General features: G+C 43.4%; 1 protein-coding gene across 1 annotated transcript in view; it reads right to left on the reverse strand.

The window, feature by feature from the left end:
• Positions 1-11,213, reverse strand: part of LOC146809249 (zonadhesin-like) — a 28,552-nt gene extending 17,339 nt beyond the window's left edge. Inside the window, exons 1-2 of the mRNA XM_085616072.1 lie at positions 11,155-11,213; positions 8,806-8,863 (exon numbers count right to left, since the gene is read on the reverse strand). Coding sequence (XP_085472198.1) covers positions 8,806-8,857 — 52 coding nt within the window. The 5' untranslated portion in view covers positions 8,858-8,863; positions 11,155-11,213. The remainder of the gene's footprint in view (positions 1-8,805; positions 8,864-11,154) is intronic.
• Positions 11,214-23,230: the final 12,017 nt, after the last annotated feature.

Below are 23,230 nucleotides of genomic sequence, written 5' to 3' on the forward strand. Positions count from 1 at the left end.
AATGACAGGTTGTGGTGAAAATTTGCTAGGATTAGATTTGTTAAAAAGATTGCATGCGACGCTATATTGTTCTCCCTCAGGAGTACAACTTACATTAGGTAAGGAAGTGATTTCCCCGATGTATTTGTCTAAAAATGCAATGCCGCCTGAATTGTCATCCCTTCTGGATGTCCTTCGGGCTACTGGTCCCAATGATGTGGGTCTTTTGGAAATACCTCCATACGTGGTCACTTTAAAGGCCAATGTCAGATTGCCACGCATTCCACAGTACAAGATCTCCAATGAAGGTCAGAAAGCGTTGTTAGCAATTGTCAGTGATTTGATTAAAAGGGTGTAATTGAAGAGACAAGAGGTAACGTTTGCAATAGTCCTGTTTTACCTGTCTTAAAACGAACCGACCCTTCACAGCCACCTGTTTACAGATTTGTGATTGATCTTAGAGAGGTAAATAAGATTGGTGTGCCACAGTTTCCAGTTGTCCCTGATATAACTGCCTTGTTAACTATGATTCCAGCCTCCGCTGCATGGTTCTCAGTGATCGATCTAAAGAATGCTTTCTTTAGCATCCTAATTGCAGAAGAAAGCAGGGACATTTTTGGCTTCAGTTTAGGAGGTCGAAGCTTCCGCTTTAAACGCGCTCCCCAGGGCTACTGTAAAAGTCCATCAATATACAGTCAAGCTTTAAAAGCGCAGCTTGATGCACTTGTTTTACCTAGTGGCGCTGTTCTTATTCAGTACGTTGACGATTTACTAATCGCCGCGGATACTGAAAAGATTTGCAAAGAAGCTACATTGTCATTGTTGCGTCATTTGTCTGCCTTTCATCACAAAGTGTCTCTCTCAAAACTGCAATATTGTCGACAAGAAGTGACCTACTTAGTTCATCTCTTATCGAAGGAGGGAAGGAAACTGACCCCAGAAAGAATTCAAGCCATTGCACAATTGAGCGTGCCAAGAACACAGAGAGAAGTGCGTGCTTTCTTGGGCATTACTTCATACTGTAGGCATTGGATACCAAATTTTTCTTTGCTGGCAAAACCTTTGTTAGCACTAACATGTAAAGACACACCGAATCCTATCCCATGGTCTGAAGAGTGTCAGAAAAGTTTTTGGGAATTGTGTGATGCATTATGTTCAGCTCCTGTGTTGGGTACCCCTGACTACATGACTTCATGAAAAGGACGGTTGCGCATTATCAGTGTTAACACAGCCTTTTGGCGACAGACCGCATCCATGCGCATATTTTTCATCAACCTTGGACCCGGTAGCTAGGGCATTGCCAAGTTGTTTGAGAGCTACAGCTGCAGCAGCTATGTCTATTCGACAGTCTGCTGGACTGGTGATGGATAATACATTGATTGTTATGGTTCCACATGCTGTGGACACATTGTTAAACAGGTCCAAGACACAGCACTTAACTAGTGCGCGATTGTCAGGATATGAATTGACACTGTTGGCAAATCATATACACATAAAGAGATGCAACACGTTGAGTCCAGCTACAATATTGCCGATTCCAGCAGACCTAGATGAGATTGAGCAACATGATTGTCTGTTCAGAACAGAAGAAGAGACGAAAGGGAGAGTGGATCTTAAAGATACTCCCCTGACTGAGTGTGATGGTACCTTATGGGTGGATGGTTCGTGCTTCAAGCTTCCGAATGGTTATACGACTGCTGCATATGCTATCACGACTTTGCACACGATTGTTGAAACCGCACGTGTGCCACATAATTCGGCTCAAGCAGCAGAATTGATTGCCCTTACAAGAGCATGCGTGTTGTCTGAAGGAATGAAAGTGAACATATATACTGATAGTCAGTACGCCTTTGGCGTGGTGCATAGTTTTGGGCGATTGTGGAAAGAACGTGGGTTCCTGACTTCGCATGGAGCTAAGATTCAGAATGGCAAGTTGGTGAATGATCTCCTTGAGTCACTGACCCTACCGTTACAAGTTGCGATTATGAAATGCAGTGCGCACAAGAAAATCACTGATGATGTTGCTCGTGGTAATGCGTTTGCTGATGAAATCGCGAAAGAAACAGCAAAAGATGTGAAGACTCGAATGTATGTTGCAGGCCCTGCAAGATGGGTTGGTGATGTTGGAATGTGTGAAAACACGATAGAGAGTGTGAAGTCTCTTCAAGCTGAAGCCACAGAGAAAGAGTTGAGCAAGTGGAGAGAAAGTACGGGTAAATTGGATGAGAATGGTTGTTGGGTTGATTTGTCAGAACATCGGCGATGGTTGTTACCTGATGCATATGTGCTTCCAGTGGTTACTATGGCACATGGAATGGCACATATCAGTATGAAAGGAATCTGTAAGTTGTTGGTTCTAGTATGGCAGAATGCTGGAATTCCCAAGTGTGCAGAGAATGTGGTCAAGAATTGTATGGTATGTTTGAAATACAACCCTGGTAGGGGAACCCCAACTCCAGCTGGTCATTTTGCACCTCCATCATATCCATTTGAAGTTTTGCAGCTAGATTTTATCCACATGGAAAGGTGCAACAACTCGAAATATGTACTGGTTGTTGTTTGCGCTTTTTCAAAATGGATAGAAGCATATCCCCTAAAAGACAACACTGCTTTATCCACAGCCAAAGCCCTTGTGAAGGAATTTTTCCCCAGATTTGGAATGCCAAGAATGGTGTGGAGTGATAATGGGAGTGAATTTGTGGGTCGAGTGATGAAGAATGTGTGTGAGGGGTTAGGGATAAAGCAGAAGTTTCACGCTGCAAATCACCCCAATCAGCTGGATTAGTAGAGTGCTACAATGGCACTCTGAAGCTAAAACTAGCCAAAATCCAGGTGAGCTCCGGTCTTAAAAGGCCTGACGCTCTGCCTTTAGCACTCCTATCCACCAGAATGACTGTGCACTCACGAGTGGGACTCAGTCCATACGAGGTCATTTTTGGCCGCCCGGCCAATGTATGGGGTGTGCCAAGACCGACGAAATTCAGCGAAATCGAACATCCAGTACTGCTTGATTATTTGTATGAATTGATGGCTAAATTGCGTGTTTTACACCAACAGGTGCATGATACTCTCCCCCAGGCCTCTGAAGCTCCAGGACACCCTATCGACCCTGGCACGTGGGTTCTGGTGAGGAATTTCCAGCGGAAGAGCAACGATGAGCCCCGTTGGATTGGCCCTCACCTCGTACTTCTGTCGACAAGGTCAGCTGTTCGAGTAAAGGGGAAGAAGAATTGGATACACGGCGCCCACTGCAAGAGGATCCCTTTGCCTCTACCATATGACCAATGGGTCCAGGAGGGTATCGCTGATTCTGAAACAGACACTGTACCTCGTTTTGTACCGTTTAGTGATGCACGCGTAAGAGGCACAACTTCAGCACAAGAGAGTGATGATATTTTGCAAGAAGCTGTGCCACCGTCAATTCGATTGGACACCACAGAGCCTGAACTCTTGTTTCAAGACCAGACAGTAGCTGGCAGAAACCGCTACAACTTGAGACCAAGGCCTATGGACAAATAAATATTCCTTCCCCTTACTATTTTTTTTGATATTATAGCTCTCCCATCTGAAGGACTTTCTTGATTTTTGTTTTTCGAACCACCATCCGGGTTCAGCCGCAGGGTCGCGGTGCCAAGACTTTGGGGTACAGGCCGAAGACGTTAGGTCCACGGTTCTGGTTGGTCTAGGGCGTTCCCTGGACTGACAGGCGTACTCCTTAGCGGAAGATACTCACCCGCCGCGAGCGGCACGATTAGAGGATGGAGTTTTTTAAGATGGAGAGACTCGCTGAGGAAATGATCTTTAAACCGAAAATATGTAAAATAATGAAGAGCAAACGTTTTGTATTATTATGTTTGTTTATACTATGTAGTATGATGGTGTTTACTGTAGGATTTGTATTCTTCTCCTCTCAAGAGCCCATTGCACCCACTGTACAGCCTATACCTCCTCCTACTGCTTCCTCACACTCTTTCCACCCTCTGCCTGAACACGAACAAGCTAGACGATCAGAGTTTGTAAACAACTCGTTTATTCAGCTCCTGCACCAGCACCAACTAGTCATGAATACGACCAATTGCTGGGTGTGTGGGTTAATGCCACATACCATTAACAAGGGTATTCCTTATCTAGTGCTGCTGTTTAGTTACAATGGGTCGTCATGGGCATTCCAGACCATGTTTCTCTTTGCACTAGATGCCTACTCCCCGCGACAACCGCGTTCCATCAGACCTAGCACAAATAATAAGGCTTTAATGAAAGGAGTTGCCGATATGAGCAGAGATATCGATGCATACTCATCTATTCCCAAGGATGAATTGAGAGCTTATGTAGGGTGGAACGCGACGGGGTATAGCATTAGTCTGGGTGAAAGACAGCGAAAAATCTCATCCCCAATTTGGGTCGTACCCCACATAGGTCGGTTCTGTTTACAAGGTAATGGTTAGAATCCAAGAGCTCAACTGGGGAAAAGTGACTGTACTGAAACGTACACTTTTCCATCACAGTTTTCCCCTGCGTTTTTGGCTGCCAAGGGTACATATTTTGTCTTCAATGACCGAGCATATACATGGTTGCCCCCTGATTTCTCGGGCACATGTTATATTGCAAATCTGCTACTGCCGACATTTACTGCTGCCTCTGATTATCACAAGACCAGAGTTGTAAGAGGCGTGATTAGTAAGGAGGATACTGCAGGTCAGGAAGCGGGAGACTTCTTTTTGGGTTTCCTGCCGTTTTGGGGACCGATGGTCAATAGTAGGAACCTGAGACAACTGACTCGTGTGGTTGAATCCACTGTTAATGTAATGGCTGGTGCCCTTGGTAATTTGACAGCTGAGCTCCAAGCGGATCGCCTCATGACTTTGCAGAACCGTATGGTTCTAGACGTCATACTTGCAGACCGCGGTGGGGTATGTAAGGTCATCCAATCTAGCTGTTGCATTTTCATACCAGATAACGCTCCAACAGTTTATCAAGCCATCTCCAAACTGCATAGAATATCTGAATCCATACATGTGGATAAAGGAGATTGGTCACTGGTGGGGTGGTTCTGGGAACTGATATCTGCCTGGGGTTGGAAGATTCTGATGGTCATTGGAATGATCTTAGCCATTCTATTCCTGTTCTGTCTGTGCATACAGTGTGCTCCTGCGATATGTGGCCTCTGTGCTACATTATGTGTAAGGAAACCTGTATCGAGGGACGAGCTAAGTAATAGGATGATGCTACAGCAACATCTCCATGACTTTGTGAATATTGACCTAGACTCGGATTGATGTGAGTATAGTTATTGCCTATGTAAGGGCAAAAGGAGGGTCTGTGGTACTTTGAAATTTGGGACCGTGTGGGAGGCAGGGCCCTACCCCTGTCTATCCCGGTATTAGCGAACCGCGAATGGCCAATGCGGTATGTACAAGTGCTTTGCATAACATTTCATTGTTAAATGCACTGTGTATACGATATTATACATTGACTTCGTGGGTTCCATCTTAGAGCGGTGGCCATCTTATGGTTGCCCTCACATAGGCTACACATTATGAACAAGTATGGGCCTTTAGAACACATGTACTTTCTGTTTGACTTCTCTGTGACCTGTGCAGCTTGGCTCCGCTGCCCCAGGTCAGTCCGGTCTCACGAGCTCCCCGTCCTACGGCCACCTGTGATTAGCATCAGGGTTTGACACACCATAAAGCCTTTTCATCCCACACAAGCCTCCGGCTAATCTCTTTCACACCTGACTTTTCCTGCTTTATGGCTTGTTTTACAAACAGGAGATGCCCGTGTTTTTTGGGGCCTGTTGATATCTGATATGGGATCTGAGCCTCGCTGGGTAAATAATTGTGGGCTGGCTAAACTAGAATGTGGGATGGTCATCATGACTCTGCCTTTTCGTTTGTAATGGATACATGTAGATGACCATATCGTAAAACAAGGAATGTATGCCTGAAGCATGATATTTTGTATTTAAGAGAAGCCCGATTCTGTAATTTTAAGCAGTCTCCTGAGAACATACATTGTGTTGTGCTTCTCGGACCCCTATAATTGGTCTGCAGCCAATAAACTGATCTTTGACTTCACCAAGAAGACTCTGTGTTTCTGTAGGTCTGAAACAGGAAGAACCCGAAGTCTTAGGGTGTGTTCCTCTGCACCGCTGGACTTTAAATTCCCAGTACTTCAAGGGCAGACTCACAGAAGGTAGAGTCCAGGTGCAAATACCATTTGGGAAGCTTCTTAGGTCCCTGTGGATTCAGATCAGGGGGCCATCCAGCAAGCCCTAGGAGTCACTCTGGGTTCTGGGTTCAAGAGATGCAGGTCTAGTCCTTCTCAGGCAGGCAAAAAGGCAGCAAGTCAGCACAGCAAAGCAGGAGTCCAGCAGATTGGCAGTCCTTCAGCAGCAAAGCATTCCTTCTTCATGGGAGGGTATCCTCAGGTACGAAAGTCGCTCTGAAGTGGTGGTGTATGAGGCCCATGTTGTATACCCTGGTGCACTGGTTCAGGAAGGTGGGAGAAACTTCTAGACAATGGCTTTGAAGTGCATGGAATTCCCTGCCTCCCCTGCCCTGGCTCCATGCTGGCTGGAGTGCCAATGCAGAGATGTTAGACACTTTGTGAGAGGACAGGCTATTTCCTATTCAGGTGTAAATGAGGCTGTGTGAACTCCTCCCTCCCACCCTGCCACTGATGGTCCATCCCATCAAATCTAAGCTCCCCTTGTGGATGGTTGTCTGGGGGGAATACATAAAGCCCAACTGCAAAGTGCACCCAGTCATACCACCAGAGAGAGGCTCCAGGCACAAAACGGCTAGGACAAGAAAATTACAACTTTCTAAAAGTGGCATTTTCAGAATTGCAATTTAAAACATCTTCATCATAAGCTAGAATTTTAAATCAGAATCCCAAAGATACCAAACATGAACCAGTAATTTCTTCCCATTTGGAAATTACACTTATTAAATTTAATAAGGCAACTGCAATGCTAACCTATGGGAGACATAGACCTTGCAGTAGTAATGAACAAATTAATGAGTTTTCACTACCAGGACATGTAAAACTTAAATTTACAAGTTCTGCCTTTTAAATAGTGCCCTTCGGACTGTCCTGGGCCTTCTCAAGGGGAGACTTGTATGTGCTAAAAGGTAAGGTTGGGGGTTGACAAACGGTCAAAACAACAGTTTAACACTGCACAGACAGGTTCTGTAATCGCAGTCCTGAAGTATGGTTAAAGGGCTACTTAAGTGGGTGGCAGACTCAGCGCTGCAGACCAATGAGTAGCATTTTTTTTACAGGTCCTGGGCACAGGTAGTGCCACCATACTGGGGGCATATAAGTAAATAAATATACCATTTAATTATAGGCCAATATTAACATGTTTAGAGGAGAGAGTACAAGCACTTTAGCCCAGATTAGCAGTCTAAAGTGTGCAGAGTCCTAATACATACAGAAATCCGGTCAGAAAAAGTGGAGGAGGAAGGCAAAACGTTGGGGGGAAGACTACCCTAAGGCTGAAGGGTCTAACCTTAGATATAACTGATTTTCAGAACAGAGAATAGATTGATGCTTCAGTAATGGAACCCTCTTTTAAACGTAATCATTGATTGCTTATTTGAGATGTTAAGGTTTGCAATGCAGAAGCATACATTTAAGGACAGGAGAGGAAATGGAGAGGATGTGGCCCAAAGGGGAGAGGATGTGGCCTAGTGGCTAGGGTGGTTGCCTTGAAATCAGGAGAACCGGGTTCGAGTCTCAGCACCGACCCTCAACATCCTGTGATTCTGGACAAATCACTTAATCTCCTTATGCCTACCAAAAAAAAATAATTAATATGTCCTTGTGAAACACAACTGGTGCTAATGTAAAGTGCTCTAATACCTTTGGCTCATGATCGCGCTATATATACAACTTTGAAAAAAAAGCAAAGGGAGACGACATTAGTCTCCAAAGGAATTCAAAGCTAGTTTCATGAGGCATATTGCTGATTATCTGTTGTGTATCTGAAATGGCACATCTTCTCTTTGAGAATGGAGTGTCTAAGACTTTTGATTCATTCATGCATTGAACTTTGGCCTTGGTTTAATTCAATTCATGTATATAAATGATGTAGTACGCTGATGTTCATTTTGGATTTTGCATTTATTTAGGTCTGGGTACATACAAACGCATGCGCACACACACACACACACACACACACACACACACGTGCGCACATGTGCCCACACCCACAAACACATGTGCACACACACACATAAAATATGGCATAATGAAAAAGACTTTGAATCAGCCCTATTCAGCCTCTGTCTTGTTTGAATGAGTCTTCTTCATACATTGGCTTGAAGGCCTGTCTGTCAAGCTTTGTTATCAGCCAATGGCTCTTTGCAGATACTTTATTCCTGCTGTTCTTTCTACATGGAACTCTAAAAGATGCTCTTTAGAAGTGTAGATTTAGTTAATCGATCCTATAATTTTGTTAGCAACTGATTAAAAGGAATTCTGATAAATTGTTAGTAAAGGAGATGAGGGCAGTGCTGTTCCAGAGGTCAAGGACTAACTGTTCAACAAGTGAGCAATTATTATCTGGAAGCCATTGCACCAACTCAATAGAATGAGAAGTAATAAAACAATAAACAATTTAGACGTGTTCTATAACTTGTTAAAAATGGAAAACAAAACTCAAGACCCTCCCAGTGATAGTGCTTTTAGCCTCTCAACTCTTGCCCTGTCAAAGTGCAGGGGTTGAGAACAGGAGGGCATGTGGCCTTAGATTCCAGTCTACTCCTCTAATTGATCCTCCAGACTCTCTACTTTAACTTAAGCTTGGTTTACACTCACCTGCTGCCAGCACCAAAAGGAAATAAGTTCTCTTCACCATTCTGAGAGTCATGCTGTCCTGCAAAGAAAAGAAGTTGCATACACATGAGAGGGCTATGTGGATTTGTTTAATAAGGTGTGGGTACAAGAGTGACAGAGAGTGGTGGTGAGATATGAAACGGTGCTTGCAAAGTACCTTCAGGGTCTAATTATCTTCCTTTCCTACTGCTTGCACAATACTATTTTTAATTTTCTTTAAGTGGGTGTTGATGCATATTTCTCTTCCCCACAGACCTAACTGGAAGGGGGTGCTCTCTGATGGGACGAGATCAGCGGTATTTTACAATAATCAGATTTATGTTGTGCCAAATTGCTACATAACTGTATAATCTTACTGCAGAGGGATACATAAGCCATTGTCCCACACAGATGTGTAATTCCATTGAAAAAGACTTTGGGGCAGATTTACAAGCCCCCTGCACAAGTACATCACTTTTTGTGGGGCGTTCCGTGGGTGTTGCTGTGGGTGTTCCCACGCACACCCATGGAACGAGACATATTTCCAGATTTACAAGGAATTGTGAATCTGGAAATGCGCGTCATTGCTGGAGGCGTAGCGAGGCGCAAGGAGGAGAAATGTTTTCATTTCTCCTCGTTTTTTGCTCTTTCAATGCGTGCTACATTCTATAGCACGCATTGAAATAGGAAAATGCCTGTAGTGATTGTTTTTGTGTACGAAGGTGCCCCTTCCAGCACAAAAACAACCTCCCCCATGATGCAGGCATCCGTGCACCATGGTGCAAGGGTGCCTGCGCCGGCGCATGGCTGCAGTTTGTGCGCCAGCTCAGGGGGAAGCACCGGAATGCGACATAATATTGTAAATATATCGCATTCCTGTGCTTTGGAAGTGCTGCAGCGTGGCGCAGCCAAAGGGCTCGTGTTGCCGCGCTGCGGCACTTCCTTGTAGATCTGCCCCTTTGTTTATTATTACTGTGACATGAAGCAGAATAGAAGGTCCTGTTACTGTTGCCCAAAATATGGAGCCCAGAGCGTGTTCAAGGGATATTCATGCTCAGGGGCCAACTAGAAGTGGCAGGACACTGAGAGGGAATTACAGTGCATAGCAGGAAAGTAAGTGTTGTTTACTCCTAGATTGGGCCTGAAGGGTGAACTCAAGAATGCCATCAGTGGGGCCTGAGACAGAAGCATACATGTTATTCATGGCTGAAGAGAAGAGGCAGAGACAGTCACTGTGAGATATCAGTTCAGGGCAATTAACTACTCTCTCTTCCTGTGGATCTATAGAAAATAGAAGCGTTTCATTCATTGTTTGTGGCACATATGATTCAGTGAAAAAGATGAAGGATCCAGTCCAGGAAATGCAAAATCTGAAATAATGTCTAAGAACTAGCAAAGTTGATTTATGATGTCAGAGATAGACAGAATGTTGAGGAAAGGTATATTAATTGGTAAGTGAACAATCTTGAAAACACAATGCAAGTCTAGAGTAGTTCACCTAAAGCAACAACTATGGGTGAGAACTCTGAACCCGATCATTCAGGCCTGGAGGCAACGGGCCCATTGAAGTTGTTGCAGGGCTGGGACTGGGGCGGCAGGATTGCACAGCCTGGGCCCACCCCCTGCAGCAGTCCTGGATGAGAAGGCAGTGCTCCCCCAATGCCCACGGGCACTTGAGTGGACACTGTCAGCCTTCTCAGATGTGGTGCAATATGTCTGTGTTTTTATGACTTAATCCTGAAAAACTGTCAGATAAAGCACCCAGTAACTCTGGGTCTGAGCAGATACTTCCCATTGAAAGTGCCTTGCTCTCTCCCTGTCTCTCCCTCTCACTCACATGGATCAATCTCACTGTCTCTTCAAGTGTCTTTGAGTCTCTAATTCTCACTCTGTCTTTTGCTTATGTCTTCTTTTTCTCTGTGACTGTCTCTGCTCATCTTCTATTCCAAAGGTGGGATGCTCGCGGTCAGTTTGGTCCTCTCACCCCGATTTTATCTCTCGATATCGCGCTCTCGGGCACTCTTTCTCTAAAATGGTTCTTACTTAATTTGTCTGTTTTGCCTACTTTGCTATTTGGCAGTGTGGTCAAAAAATGTAAATATACTAAAACAATTTAAATAAACGGAGGGCAGATAAATGTAATTATTGAAACGGTGTTTTGAGAAGGAAAATAAATTGGACAATAGCCGCCAATCCTCACGAGGAATTTGCACAGGTTGAATATATTGCCGTAGTTAAATCACAAGGTGAAATGAAGCGTTGTGGTCGCAGGCAGGGGTCGAAGCAACGAATATGAAGACAGGTTGGTGAAACCTAAGTCACTGCTCGAAAGCAGTGCGAAGGGAAACATACCTAGTGTCGACTTTAGAGCTGCGGTAGGTCTTCGTCCACGGGTCGCCTGGGAATAAACCTCTCCTTCCTGCTCTGGGTTTTATATAGGCCACAGTGTTGCCTAAGGTGCACATAGGTGCTCCTTCGTCATTTCTGATTGCTGCATAATTTCGGTTTCATGCGTGGTTACATTTGGGGCCGACGCCCGCTTCCTTTTCCTGGTTTGAGACGCTCCATCACTCACTTGCACAACTTGCGTTTCACCTGTCAGTGTTTACGGCCAGGCTTGACTACGCCTCAATCTGTAGGATGTATTGTTAACAAATCGTTCAAATATACATAGAATGAGATGTGACCCCACAAAAAGTAGTATTACTCGCTCACCTTACACTTTGCATTATTTACTGTATAATTCTGACACCCCCGGAGAGCTTCCTTTAGAATGCATGTTGAACTATTGATATTTCAGAGCCACATTCATGACACTGCTTGTGAAGTTCTTTCCTGCCTGTAGGCATTTTCTACCCAAAAATCTTTTTATGCTTTTTCCCCTGTATGTGCAAAGCCATCCGGGCAGGCTTTAATGGGAATAAGTGCATCGGTGCATGGAACAAATGTACAATCAGTTGCTTCTTTTGTTTTACTTTTATAGTATCATTTTGTGTTTTGTAGCTTTTCCTTCTCTTGTTGTTGCAAGAAAAGGTGGCACAACTTGTGCACAAGAGGCACTTCGGGTAATTTCAGCACTAATTGGTTATTTCTCTAATCCCTCAGTAAAGAGAAGGAAGGACACTAAATACGAAAACAAAGTTTAGAATGAAGCAACCGTTGTCACGGAAAGAGAAGGTGTGTTCAGCTCCTTGTGAAATCTTGAAAGCCTTTTTTTGCTTTCGTAATAAAGAAGTTGATTGCACCTGCAGACGTCTCTTCTCTGTTTCTCACAGACCGAATGAAGGCGCGCCCAGGATCAGCAGTGGATGCACCTCGTTCTGGCAACAGTGCCTAAGCTTTTTTAGGGTAAATCCTGGAAGAGCATGGCCTATAATTATTTTCTAAGCATATTGTCTCAGTCTCTGGGGGTAAAAGAAAGGTTTGTAGGTTAGAGAGACTTTCTGAAGTCACGCATGGCCAGCGCAAGCGCCTAGTAACATCACATTTCGAAACCAACCACTATTCTCACTGCAGTGTGTTTCGGCTGCTTGCAGGATTGATGGCTAGACAATGGTGAACTAATCTAAACATTTCCAGAATAATGATTCCTTTCCACATGTTTTTGTTGGTCTGTGATACAGAAGACAGGGCCCGCAATGTGCAAAATACTTTTGACACTGCCCTAATGTGGACAGTCAAGCCGCACACCGCAGAAGGAACCGATGACAATCGAGGGGTCAGAAAGTATGGCTGGTACTGGCAGCTGATGAGCGGGGTCAGAGAAGGCTTGCAAACAGGGCCAGGCAATCATCAGAGTTTGCACTAGATTTCTAAACTTATGGGGACCATGCACTGATATAAACGGAGTGACTCTGTGATGACCACGCGGTGGGTGCTGAAGACCGGATAACGTGGTTTGCATTGAATTGGGGGCTTGATTTGAAGAATGGGTCTTCAAAGCCTCCACTGCTCTTCATGGGAGCTCAGACTTGCTACAATATCACACATTAACCACCACTACATTTTAGAATATTTTGTTTTATGAAACTAGGGGACTTTGCATTCTTGCAAGAGAGAATTTAGATAATGATCCTCCTGCCAACACTAGGCAGTCAGTGCTGATGGTAAACCGGTGTTAACACGTAAAATTGTTATCTTCTGCAATGATGTCCTTCTACTATCATTAGCAAAGTCCAATACTAATGAAGTGTGCAGTTCACCACCTCACTGGTCTGACCCTCTCAAGATGAGGCCAATTCCCTCACCTCTGAAGAGAGTTATCATATATCTGGAGAGCATGACTGACTATCACACTGCTGCCCATATCCCCTTCTTGGACAAGGGTATGAAAAGGAAGATCCTTTGCATGAATACCCCAGTATTCAACCTCAACAACAACACTATACACACCCTTGACAGTGCTGACCCACACCTCCACGCACTCCACGTCTGCCATTCGATTCTCAACGCCGTCTCATCTCACGTGTGCTTTGATGGGACTTTTTTCAATGCCGTGCCTCCGTTCTAGCCAATAAAGGCAACATGTCCAAATGAAAGCGTCACAAAATCATTAAATCCCTCACCATGCAGTATACCTTAAGAAGACTCAGATAGCCTGTCACCAAGACATGCATCTCACATTATTGAACAGAGGCCTTCAGAAATTAAAGGCCTAAGAACAATTAGTTGAGTTACACACACTGTAAGAAAAAGCATTATTAATTGAAGGTGGTGAGAATCCACCTAAAAAATAATCACATTCATTGTCACGGTGAACCACTGAAGTCACTAAATAAACCTGTGCTTACTCCTCTGGTAGTTTGACACAAAGCAGTCCAGTTTAACCTCAGTACTTTTTACTAGGAACGTGCAAGTAGATTACATGTGCCAATTAGGTGTAGTTAAATTCTACCATGTTTTAAGTCACTGGACTTCAAACCTGTTATTGCTGTGCCCCCCTGTAAAAAAACAAATACTTGGGCCCCCACCCGAATTTATTCACAATTATTCTGCAGAATTGGCCATGTCTAAACATGTTTAAACATTGCAGTTAACCTCTGTTGGCACTTTTTATACATACTCCCAGTCAGGATATAAATGACTATAGTTGTTAGTGATGGCCCATTACAAGATGCCTTACTGCTGCTCATGTTTTTAACACTTAAAACAAACCATGATGCGTCTCTTGGCTAAAGAATGGCGCACCCCCCACCCTTCTGAGATCACTTAAGGCCACACGGGGGGCTCACCCCCCAGTTTGAAGACCTCCCTTTTAAACTAGAGAGCACAGTCACTTTAGCACTGGTAAGCAGGGGTAAAGTTAACAGAGTCACAATGCCAGCAAAATAAGGAATTCAGTAAAAGTAAAGGATTGAAGGCACAATGTTTGGGGGAATACCACACCAAAGGTATCAGGTCTACCATCCACTGAAGGAGATCTGACATTCAGAAAAGTTTCCACATTCGAGTATAGACGGTATCATCAGGACCGATGCCAAGCAGCGTCTGATTGATGTTGGAGCCTTCCTGGGTATGAACCTCAGTCTTTGCCCACTGTTAGCTTTCTGGTATTCGTTAATGACTACACTGGCTCCTACTCCTAGCCCCTTTCATTGAACCCCACTTCGGATCCAGCTTACAGCTTGACCAGCCGATGACTCCTCAATGACTACTTACTACATAAAAGATTTTAAGCTGGAAGGTACACTGTTCACCAGAAAGAACACAGTCACTTTATCCAGCCAACCCTCCATCATGGTCAGCCTTAAAATTTGATTTCACCTGGTCTAGCAAGACCAGATATGCCCAATTGGCTCAAAATGTTTTTCAAAGCATACAGAAAAGTGATGGATGGAATGATAGAATTAATCTCAGCCCCTAGGAATCCCCCGCCCCACATTGTTAATTTGCACATCATGCCGCCCCAGTTTGTAACCAGCCATGTGCAAATCAGTCTTGACCCTGCTCTAAATGGAAATGTCCAGCCTGAAATGCCTGGCCAGGTCCTCCCTGAACCGGAACACAAGCAACCCAGTATCAAATTGAGATGGCATGGTGTGCAACTTAATGGACAAGAATGCGGCCTGAGTAATTGTCAGTAGCCAAGATCAATTCCTTCATGCCATCCACCACTTCAGGCTTTGTGCAGGTGGCTGTTATTTTTAATTCAAAGGTAAAACAATTGTATCTCCTGTTCTACAGATTAGATTTTGTTGGTTTTGTTCGAATCTTGTTTATTAAAATGTATTTTATTTTGCTAAATTGTTTTGGTATTTATCTATGTCATGTTTTACTTTATTACAAAACCTCTAAGTGTGAGAAATTGGGAAGTTGGTTTCTGCGGCATGCAGAGATAAGTCGATGGTATGAAGTATTGCAAATAATGTCTGGAGATTGTGCGATGTGGACCTGCCCAGCACAAAACCCACCTGGTCTGGTCGCACTATCGTTGGGAGCAGGTGGAAAACTCTTGAGACAAGCCATTTTGCGAGTATTTTATTGACAATATTAATTCACGAGAGTGGTCTGTATGAGTCACAGCGACAAGGATCCTTCCTGGGTTTTAATATAGTGATAATAAGTGACTCAGGCATGGTAGGAGGAAGCACGCCCAATGCGAGAGCTTCCGCATACACTTCCAGTAGGTGCGGAGCCAGTATGGTAGCAAATTCTTCATAAAAAGCTGCCGTAAGGCCATCAAGACCAGGCGCCTCATCAGCAGGCATGGATCGGATCACTCCGATACCTCCTCAGCGGTAAAAGTCTTGTTTAAATATTGTCTATGCCCTTCCTTGAGCCAGAGAAGTTGGATCAAGTCGAAGTAATCTGAGAGATCCACAGGGGTGGTCTCTTGTCTGGTATGATATAGCATGGAAAAAAGTTGTTATAAGGTTCTGCACAGCCTCTATACCGGTGTGTGTGCTTGTCGCATCGTCCTGTAATTCCATAATGTATTCACTCGCCCAAGGTTTCCTCAACAGTCAGACTTGGGCTGGGGCACCACTATGCCACGGGGCCCAGGAGGAAACTGCGCAGTTGGAGAAAGGTGCAGTGACCAGCAGATTGACTCAGATGCTGTGAGAGCGGAGGAGCACAGTGCGGAGATCTTCCTCCCAGCCGACTCACAATGTTGACTAACTCCCTCGTGGTGCAGGAGGACAAAATCAGGCATAAAGAGGCTGGGTGCACCCTCCGGCCTGACAGGTAAGAGGATTTGTGTGTGTGGGGCCATTGGGGCCATAGCTCCTCTGGGAATGACTGGCCAGACTGTCACATGGTCCGGGGCCCACAGTGCTAAGTCAAACCCCCACCAGGTTTCACAGCCCTCTCAGCATGCAATCATTGTGCCCCTGGCAACCTGACTCTCCACGCAGGAAATTGAGGTGACTGACTGACGTACCCCCACCGACTGAACTTTGTATTGAAGAGGCAGTGTAGTGAGTGGCAGAGCTGCGCTTGCTATTAGGACGCTCTTGAGGTGCCAGCAACTGTCAGAGCCCAGAAGGAACTAGACCTTGATCCTGCAGGGTGGAGGGGTAGGGGTGAGGCAGTTCACTGGGGGGCACTGTACAGGCTTGACACCTTTGGACCTCATGGACTATCCCACCAGTTCTGAGGCTGCCTAAGAATTGGACTGGCAGACCTAGAGTGAAGACATTGCTGCCCTGAAATAGCCCAGGAATGACTTGGAGGCACATCTGCCACAGAAAATGTTTGTAGGTCCTGTTGCCCAATGGTGGTTTGGCCTACTCAGAAACCTGCATCACTTACAGTCACTGCTGGGGCACCCTGCCCATTACTTACCACTATGGGATAGAACGACAACAAACAATTGAAGCGGCAGTTTGAGAGCAGGCACAGCACTAGACAGAGTGATGCAGGCTCGAGTGCTGGGGCATCGCCTGAGTGCTCTGGTGCAGGGCCACAGCAGGACATTGCCATTAAAGAAATTCTTGTTCAGGTGATATCTAGTCTCAGAAACATAGATGCAAAATTAGACAGGCTCACAAGCTGCCTAGATCAGATCAAGCAGCATGTGGATAACCACGATGACCACCTGGAGCAATGAGTATCTGATGCTAACAATTCACACGCTGAAGCAAGAGAGCAACTACTCAATATGGACAAGGTGCTGGAGTTGATCAGGCCAAAAATGAATATCTTGAGGTCTGCTCTGCCACAATATTCTCAGTATCACTGGAGTCCCGGAATCTACAAATATCGCCAGAATGGAAGACTACATCGAGTTCATCTTCCGGGACCTCTTCGGTGATGGCCTATATGCCGTACTTATACTGGAGCACATGCATAGATCACTGGGATCATGACCCCTTCCAGGAGCACTGGCCAAGCCAATAGTTGCACAATTACTGAACTATCGGGACCGGGATACGGTCCTATGCATGGCCAAGGAACGGGGATCTCTTCAATATCAAGTCAACCAGGTATCCTTCTACCTCGACTTCACCCTCGCGGTGCAGCTGGCCCACCGGGGATTTCTCCCAGCTAAATAAATGCAGAGATTCCATATGCCTTGATATATCCACCCAGCTAAGCGGTCCTCGGAGAGCAAACAACTGTTCTTCACAGACGCTAAAGCAGCCCTGAAATTTGCCAAACGCATCACCAATGATAGAACACCTACTAGGAGTTCCTTCGTGGAAACGGAAGAACGTTGTATAAGTTACAACGACTGAACTTATCTCTCTCTGATGCTGATACTGTATTCTAATGTTAGGAGTTACTTGCTAATATAGCGTTTATGCCTGAGATGCCCCCATTCACATTCTGCAGTGGGCTGGCAGCACATGTTTGCATTTAATACTATTCTAGTGCACTGAGCTCATACAGGATGCATGTTTCTGAAATTGGCTCGATGACATCTTATTGTATGGTGGGTAGGTACATTGTCAGCATTACTAATTTATTTTGGCAGCTGAGCAATGTTACACAATTTATTAGGCTATTAACTTGTGAAACCATTTCCAGTAATCTAATTTAGAGTTATTATTGTGTAAGATTTCGATATATACCTTGGGGCCCTTCCTGATTTGGCTACAAACATTGTTCTGATTACAAAGCATGTTTTGCCATGTTAGCATCAGTGAAAGAGCATTGCTAGCCAGAAACTTGAAACTCTCAGTTTTGGGCAGACATTCCCTCAATACATTTCTCATTTTTAGGTTCCTCTAAACAGATAGCTTCAGCTGTTTGGCAAGATGCCTTGCTGTCACAAAAATACATAACACACATGTTAAACCTGACAACATTAGGATGGTCTTACCCCAACTTTTAGCCTACCCCCCTCCATTTTTCTGACATCGTTTTTGCTGGTTATAGGACTCTGAACACTTTACCAGTGCTAATCAGCACTAACGTGCATGTGCTCCCCTAAATATGGTAATATTGTTTCATCCCTAATTGGCATATTTAATTTACTTATAAGTCCCTAAAAATGTAGTACTGTGCACTATATGTGTCCAGGGCCTGTAAATTAAATGCTAGTCGGCGTGCTGCACTGATTGTGCCACTGACATAAGTAGCCCCTTATCCATGTCTCAGGCCTGCCACTGTAGAGCCTTTGTGCACAGCTTTACATTCCCATGTCGACCTGACAAGTAAACCCTCTTGCCAGGCCTACATCTTCCCTTTTTATACATGTGAGTTACCCCTAAGGCCCTGTATTACCCACAGGCAGCGTGCAATGTATTTAAAAGGCAGGACATGTAAGCTTTACAAGTCTTGGTAGTGAAAAACTCCCAATTTCGTTTTTTCTTACTGCCTTGCCTATCTCCCCTAAAGGAAAATATGGGGATTAACTTATTACATCTTTTAGGTGCAATTGCCAATTGTGAAGAGATTGACTTTTCAAGTTTCTTGTCATTGGACTCACAATTTACATTCAAAACTTATAGTGAAATTGAATTTTATATTACAGTTTACCAAATGCCACTTTTAGAAGGTTAAATAGGTAAGGGTGCCCACAAGGGATTTGTTTAACAAAAAATATTTTGTATCAGCCTAACTCTTATACAGACATGCATTTATTTGTCCAATGAAATAAATCCCATTAGCTCGATGTATCTCTTCTGTTTCAGTTTATATCAAAATATGTAGAATTAGGGGTTCATTACAACAATTCACATGTACATTGATAACAGATATTACTGTTGTAATAGATGAAAATTAACTGGTCATCAATGCATAAGTACCCATCTACTTGATATCAAATATGGAGGGTGGCTTTTCCTCTCCTTGTAAATATGGAGGAGCCCCCTGCGCCACCAGTACGTCATGAAAAGTGACGTAGTGGTGGTGCAGGGGTTTGTAAATCTGCCCCAAAATGTGTGTGAAGATTCAAGACTCCTTGGTCAGTGAGTAGAAATTTTAAATATTGTGAGAGTGGTCTCTTCAAATTATTGGAAGCAGATTTTGATTAAAACTTATATAGCCTTCTTTAGGGGTAGAAGGTAGTATCTTATTAAAAGCTTCAAACTCCTGTGGAACACCACACGGGGCTGCCAACACACGCTGCAGCTACAAACACCCAAAGAGTTATTAAGAATAGCTCCTTTTGGTCCTCATTTAGGGACACCTTCCTGCACAAAAAAAATCACAAGAGGCTTTTTCCTCTTTCAATGCGTGCTGTAGAATGCAGCACGCGTTGCAAGGGGTCAAAACAAGGAGAAATGAAAACATTTCTCCTGGTTATGCCTTGCTATGCCACCTCTATGGTGGCGTAGCATTCACACGCATCTCCAGATTTACGATTTCTCGTAAATCTGGAGATGTGTCTTGTTCCATTTGTGTTGCGTGGGAACACCCACAGCAACACCCATGGAACGCCCCTTCAACGCACAGTGCTGCGTGTGAAGGGGTCATATTTGCGAGGAGAGGAAAAGTCACGCAGGGTGGTTTTTCCTCTCCTTGTAAATATGGAGGAGCACCCTGCGCCATCAGTACGTCACAAAAAGTGACGTAGTGGTGGCGCAGGGGGCTTGTAAATCTGCCCCAAAATGCATGTGAAGATTCAAGACTCCTTGGTCAGTGAGTAGAAATGTGAAATATTGTGAGAGTGGTCTCTTCAAATTATTGGAAGCAGATTTTGATGAAAACTTATATAGCCTTCTTTAGGGGAAGAAGGTAGTAGTCTTATTAAACGTGCACGGTTCTACGACCGAGATTGTTTACTGAAAGAGAAAATACAGTCTACTACCAATCCTTTGGTTTGTATAATCAGACATTCTACTATGAACAACAAAGTGAGACAAATTGTCAACGGAAGTTGGCATATCTTGAATAGCAATCCAGATACCAATGACAAACTTCAGAAACCCCTTTTTGCACACCGCAGGAACAAAAATCTCAAAGCTCTCATTACACGCTCCAGGTTTGTAGAAACTAAGCCCTATTTCAGAAAACTATTGATGGATCAGTACCAATCAAAGGTACATATAGATGCTCTAGTTGAAAAGCTTGCGACACTGCTATAGTTGGAGCCATATACAATTACCATGGACATCACATTACACCACGCAACTTCTCCAATTGCAAAACTAAAAATGTGATCTACTTATTGATATGCCCATGTAATCTGGGCTATGTAGGGGAGACGTCTCGCACTTTCAATTCCCGGTATACTGAATATCGCTCTGCGATACACACTAAGTGCCCCCTTGGTAAAACACTGCATGGAACATCACCATACATCTAATGATCTTTGCTGGTTTATTATTGAAAAACTAGAGATTATAGATAAACGTAAAGCAGAAGAAGTTCGCAAAAAACATGAAGTTTTTGGGATATTTACTCTGGACACATACAAGAATGGACTAAATAGCGAAATCCCATGGGAAAATGCTATTCGCTACAATTCCAACTAAGCCTGTCAGAAACTTGACCCCCTTTGTAAATGTCATGTTGCCCAGTAGACAATCCCTGACTATAGCAGATGAGTTATGAAATCTACTCTGACTTGTTTAATCTTTAATACATTCCTTTTGTTCTATATATATTCTCCCAATCAAACTGTTATTAACAAAACCTTGTAACTGACTTAACATCTGAAGAAATATTTTAAGTTACGAACATCGACATTTAAATTTGGTTGACTGTCTAGTTTTTATCCAGCTAACACTTCCACAACAAACTAGTGCCGTCCTGGTTGGTTCACACTTGCGCACGATCGTTATGTACAAACAATGCATTTTCCTACACACGTTCCCTTTTGGAGTTTTTAGAACGAGCAATAAAAATAAAAATAAAAATAGATACATATTGATCCACATTAATGTTTATGAATACGACCACGTGACATCTATATCTCCCGTATCGGCATCGGCGATCTGCATGGATCATGTACTCGCCGCACACATGCCTTTTCGTGGAGCCCATCATTCAAAACATAGAAATAGACACATATGGACACTCTTTACCATTATTGTAAACTTTATGAATGCATTATTTTCGACTTACAATTATATCCATCATCAAATGGACAATCTTGTTGTATGTATTCTGCACATTAGCTAAAATAAAGTTGACGGTCTATTCGCTATATCACCGACGTTTCAACATTTCCATTGGTTTAGCTTCTGTACCCACGTGACCATCTTACGACGTATACCCCTACCAACTATTGGCCAATTGCTCCTTAAATACTACCTCGCGGTACGTATTTGCTTTTATCGAACTACCGGCTGCCAGGCGGGCGTTTACCTTCACGCTTTGAATGTAAGAAGATACCTGCTCGCCCACTTCACACACAGCCCTTAGTCCCGTTACAATTTTGCAATTTCAACCATCCCTAGTTCATAGTATTTATTTTGATTGATTTGATTACGGTTGATTAGCGATAGTAGGTTATGAATTAAGTGCATGCTAGCGTTACTCTGAAACTCGTTTCAGTATATCTATTAATGTATTACTTTAGTAACCCCTGCTACTTAATTCCTTCATTTAACTTTTGTCTGTGACACTTGTGTTAATATTTACATCCACAATATCGCGATTTATACCATCTGCCCTCTATGGGTAATTGATAATTATTCTTCGCCTCAGTCTTTCGGTATTCCCATTGATCCTTGAACCGACGCCTGAGACCTCTAATTTCTATCTGAAGATATTTTGGCAATCATTACACCCTGTGTTTTATGTAGGCTTTGAGTACTCCAAATAGATATCATCCTCCTCTATCTAATGGCACTGCATATATTCTACTCATCTGTGTTAGTGACATCCCTTCCTTTTATTTAGGCCTTGACCCATGGGACATAGAGCTGCGTCAATTATCAGTTTTATTGGTATACTCCAGCGACTTGCTCTTAAGCGCCCCTCGTGACTGATCTACCGACAGCCATGAAATAAGAGAATACTTAGGTAATTACAATAATTCCCAAAATGTTGCTATTTTCAATCTCTTCAAAAAGTTGAAAATTCAATTTCATACGCCTTCGTTCCTTACAGAAGAGTCCTGCCAACATTATTATCCATATCTGGGACACAGGGACAGGACTCTAGACAATTATTGTGAATTTTGATCATCAGGTATATAGAGTCATTATCAGTAGTTATTCCTTCTTCTCCTTTCCTTTTGTTCCTTTTGTTCCTTTTTCTTCTTAGCTTTCCTCTCTTCTCTAATATATCTTTTCTAGTTTTCCTTTCTTTTCTTTTTTTTTTTGTACTATCTCTCTTCTTTTCCCTTTTTTTAGTTTTTTTGTTTCTTTTCTTTTCCCTTTTTTCCTTTGTTACCTTCTTTTCTCTCTTCCCCTACCCATTGTCTTACCCATCCATTATATTCCTTCATGTATCTTCTTTTTTGGTCCTTATAATTATTATTCATTTCCTATTTTCAGTTGAATATTCTCTTCTTCTTTACCCCTGCTCATTTCGAGGTTTTTACTCATTCAGCACAAGTCCTGGTTATCATCCTCGGTTGTTGCTGTTTTGACGTCCGGCTGGGACCCAGTAGGGGCCATTCTGATACATACTACTATACTTGCACGATTTCCCTATGAGGATTTGGACTTCAGTCACAATGATACTGTTCTAGCACACCTTGTTACATTTCTTTTCCACATACACGGTGACTCGTGGCTTTCTGATCACATTAAGTTGTAATTGTTCCTTTATTCTCCCCTTCCTTTTTCAATAAATGGTGATCAATTGTTGTCTCAATCTCCTATCTATCCATTTTTAGGACAACAAATCTTTCCCTTGGTTATTTTGTTAATCTCTATTAACTACAGACACCATTTGGTGACACAGTCCCCCCTTCTCTGCACTTTTTGTGTGACAGCCAAGTATCAAGTTATATACACACCAATATTGTTTCAGTGTACTCGATTAGCATTTTAGTGATGTGGTTACACACTTTCATAATCCATATGGTTCTATGTATAAGAATTCATGTTATTTTTTGAGAACCTACAAGGTCTATGTCAATAAG

Source organism: Triturus cristatus, chromosome 7 (assembly GCF_964204655.1).
Source record: "Triturus cristatus chromosome 7, aTriCri1.1, whole genome shotgun sequence".
NCBI classification, from domain to species: domain Eukaryota; kingdom Metazoa; phylum Chordata; class Amphibia; order Caudata; family Salamandridae; genus Triturus; species Triturus cristatus.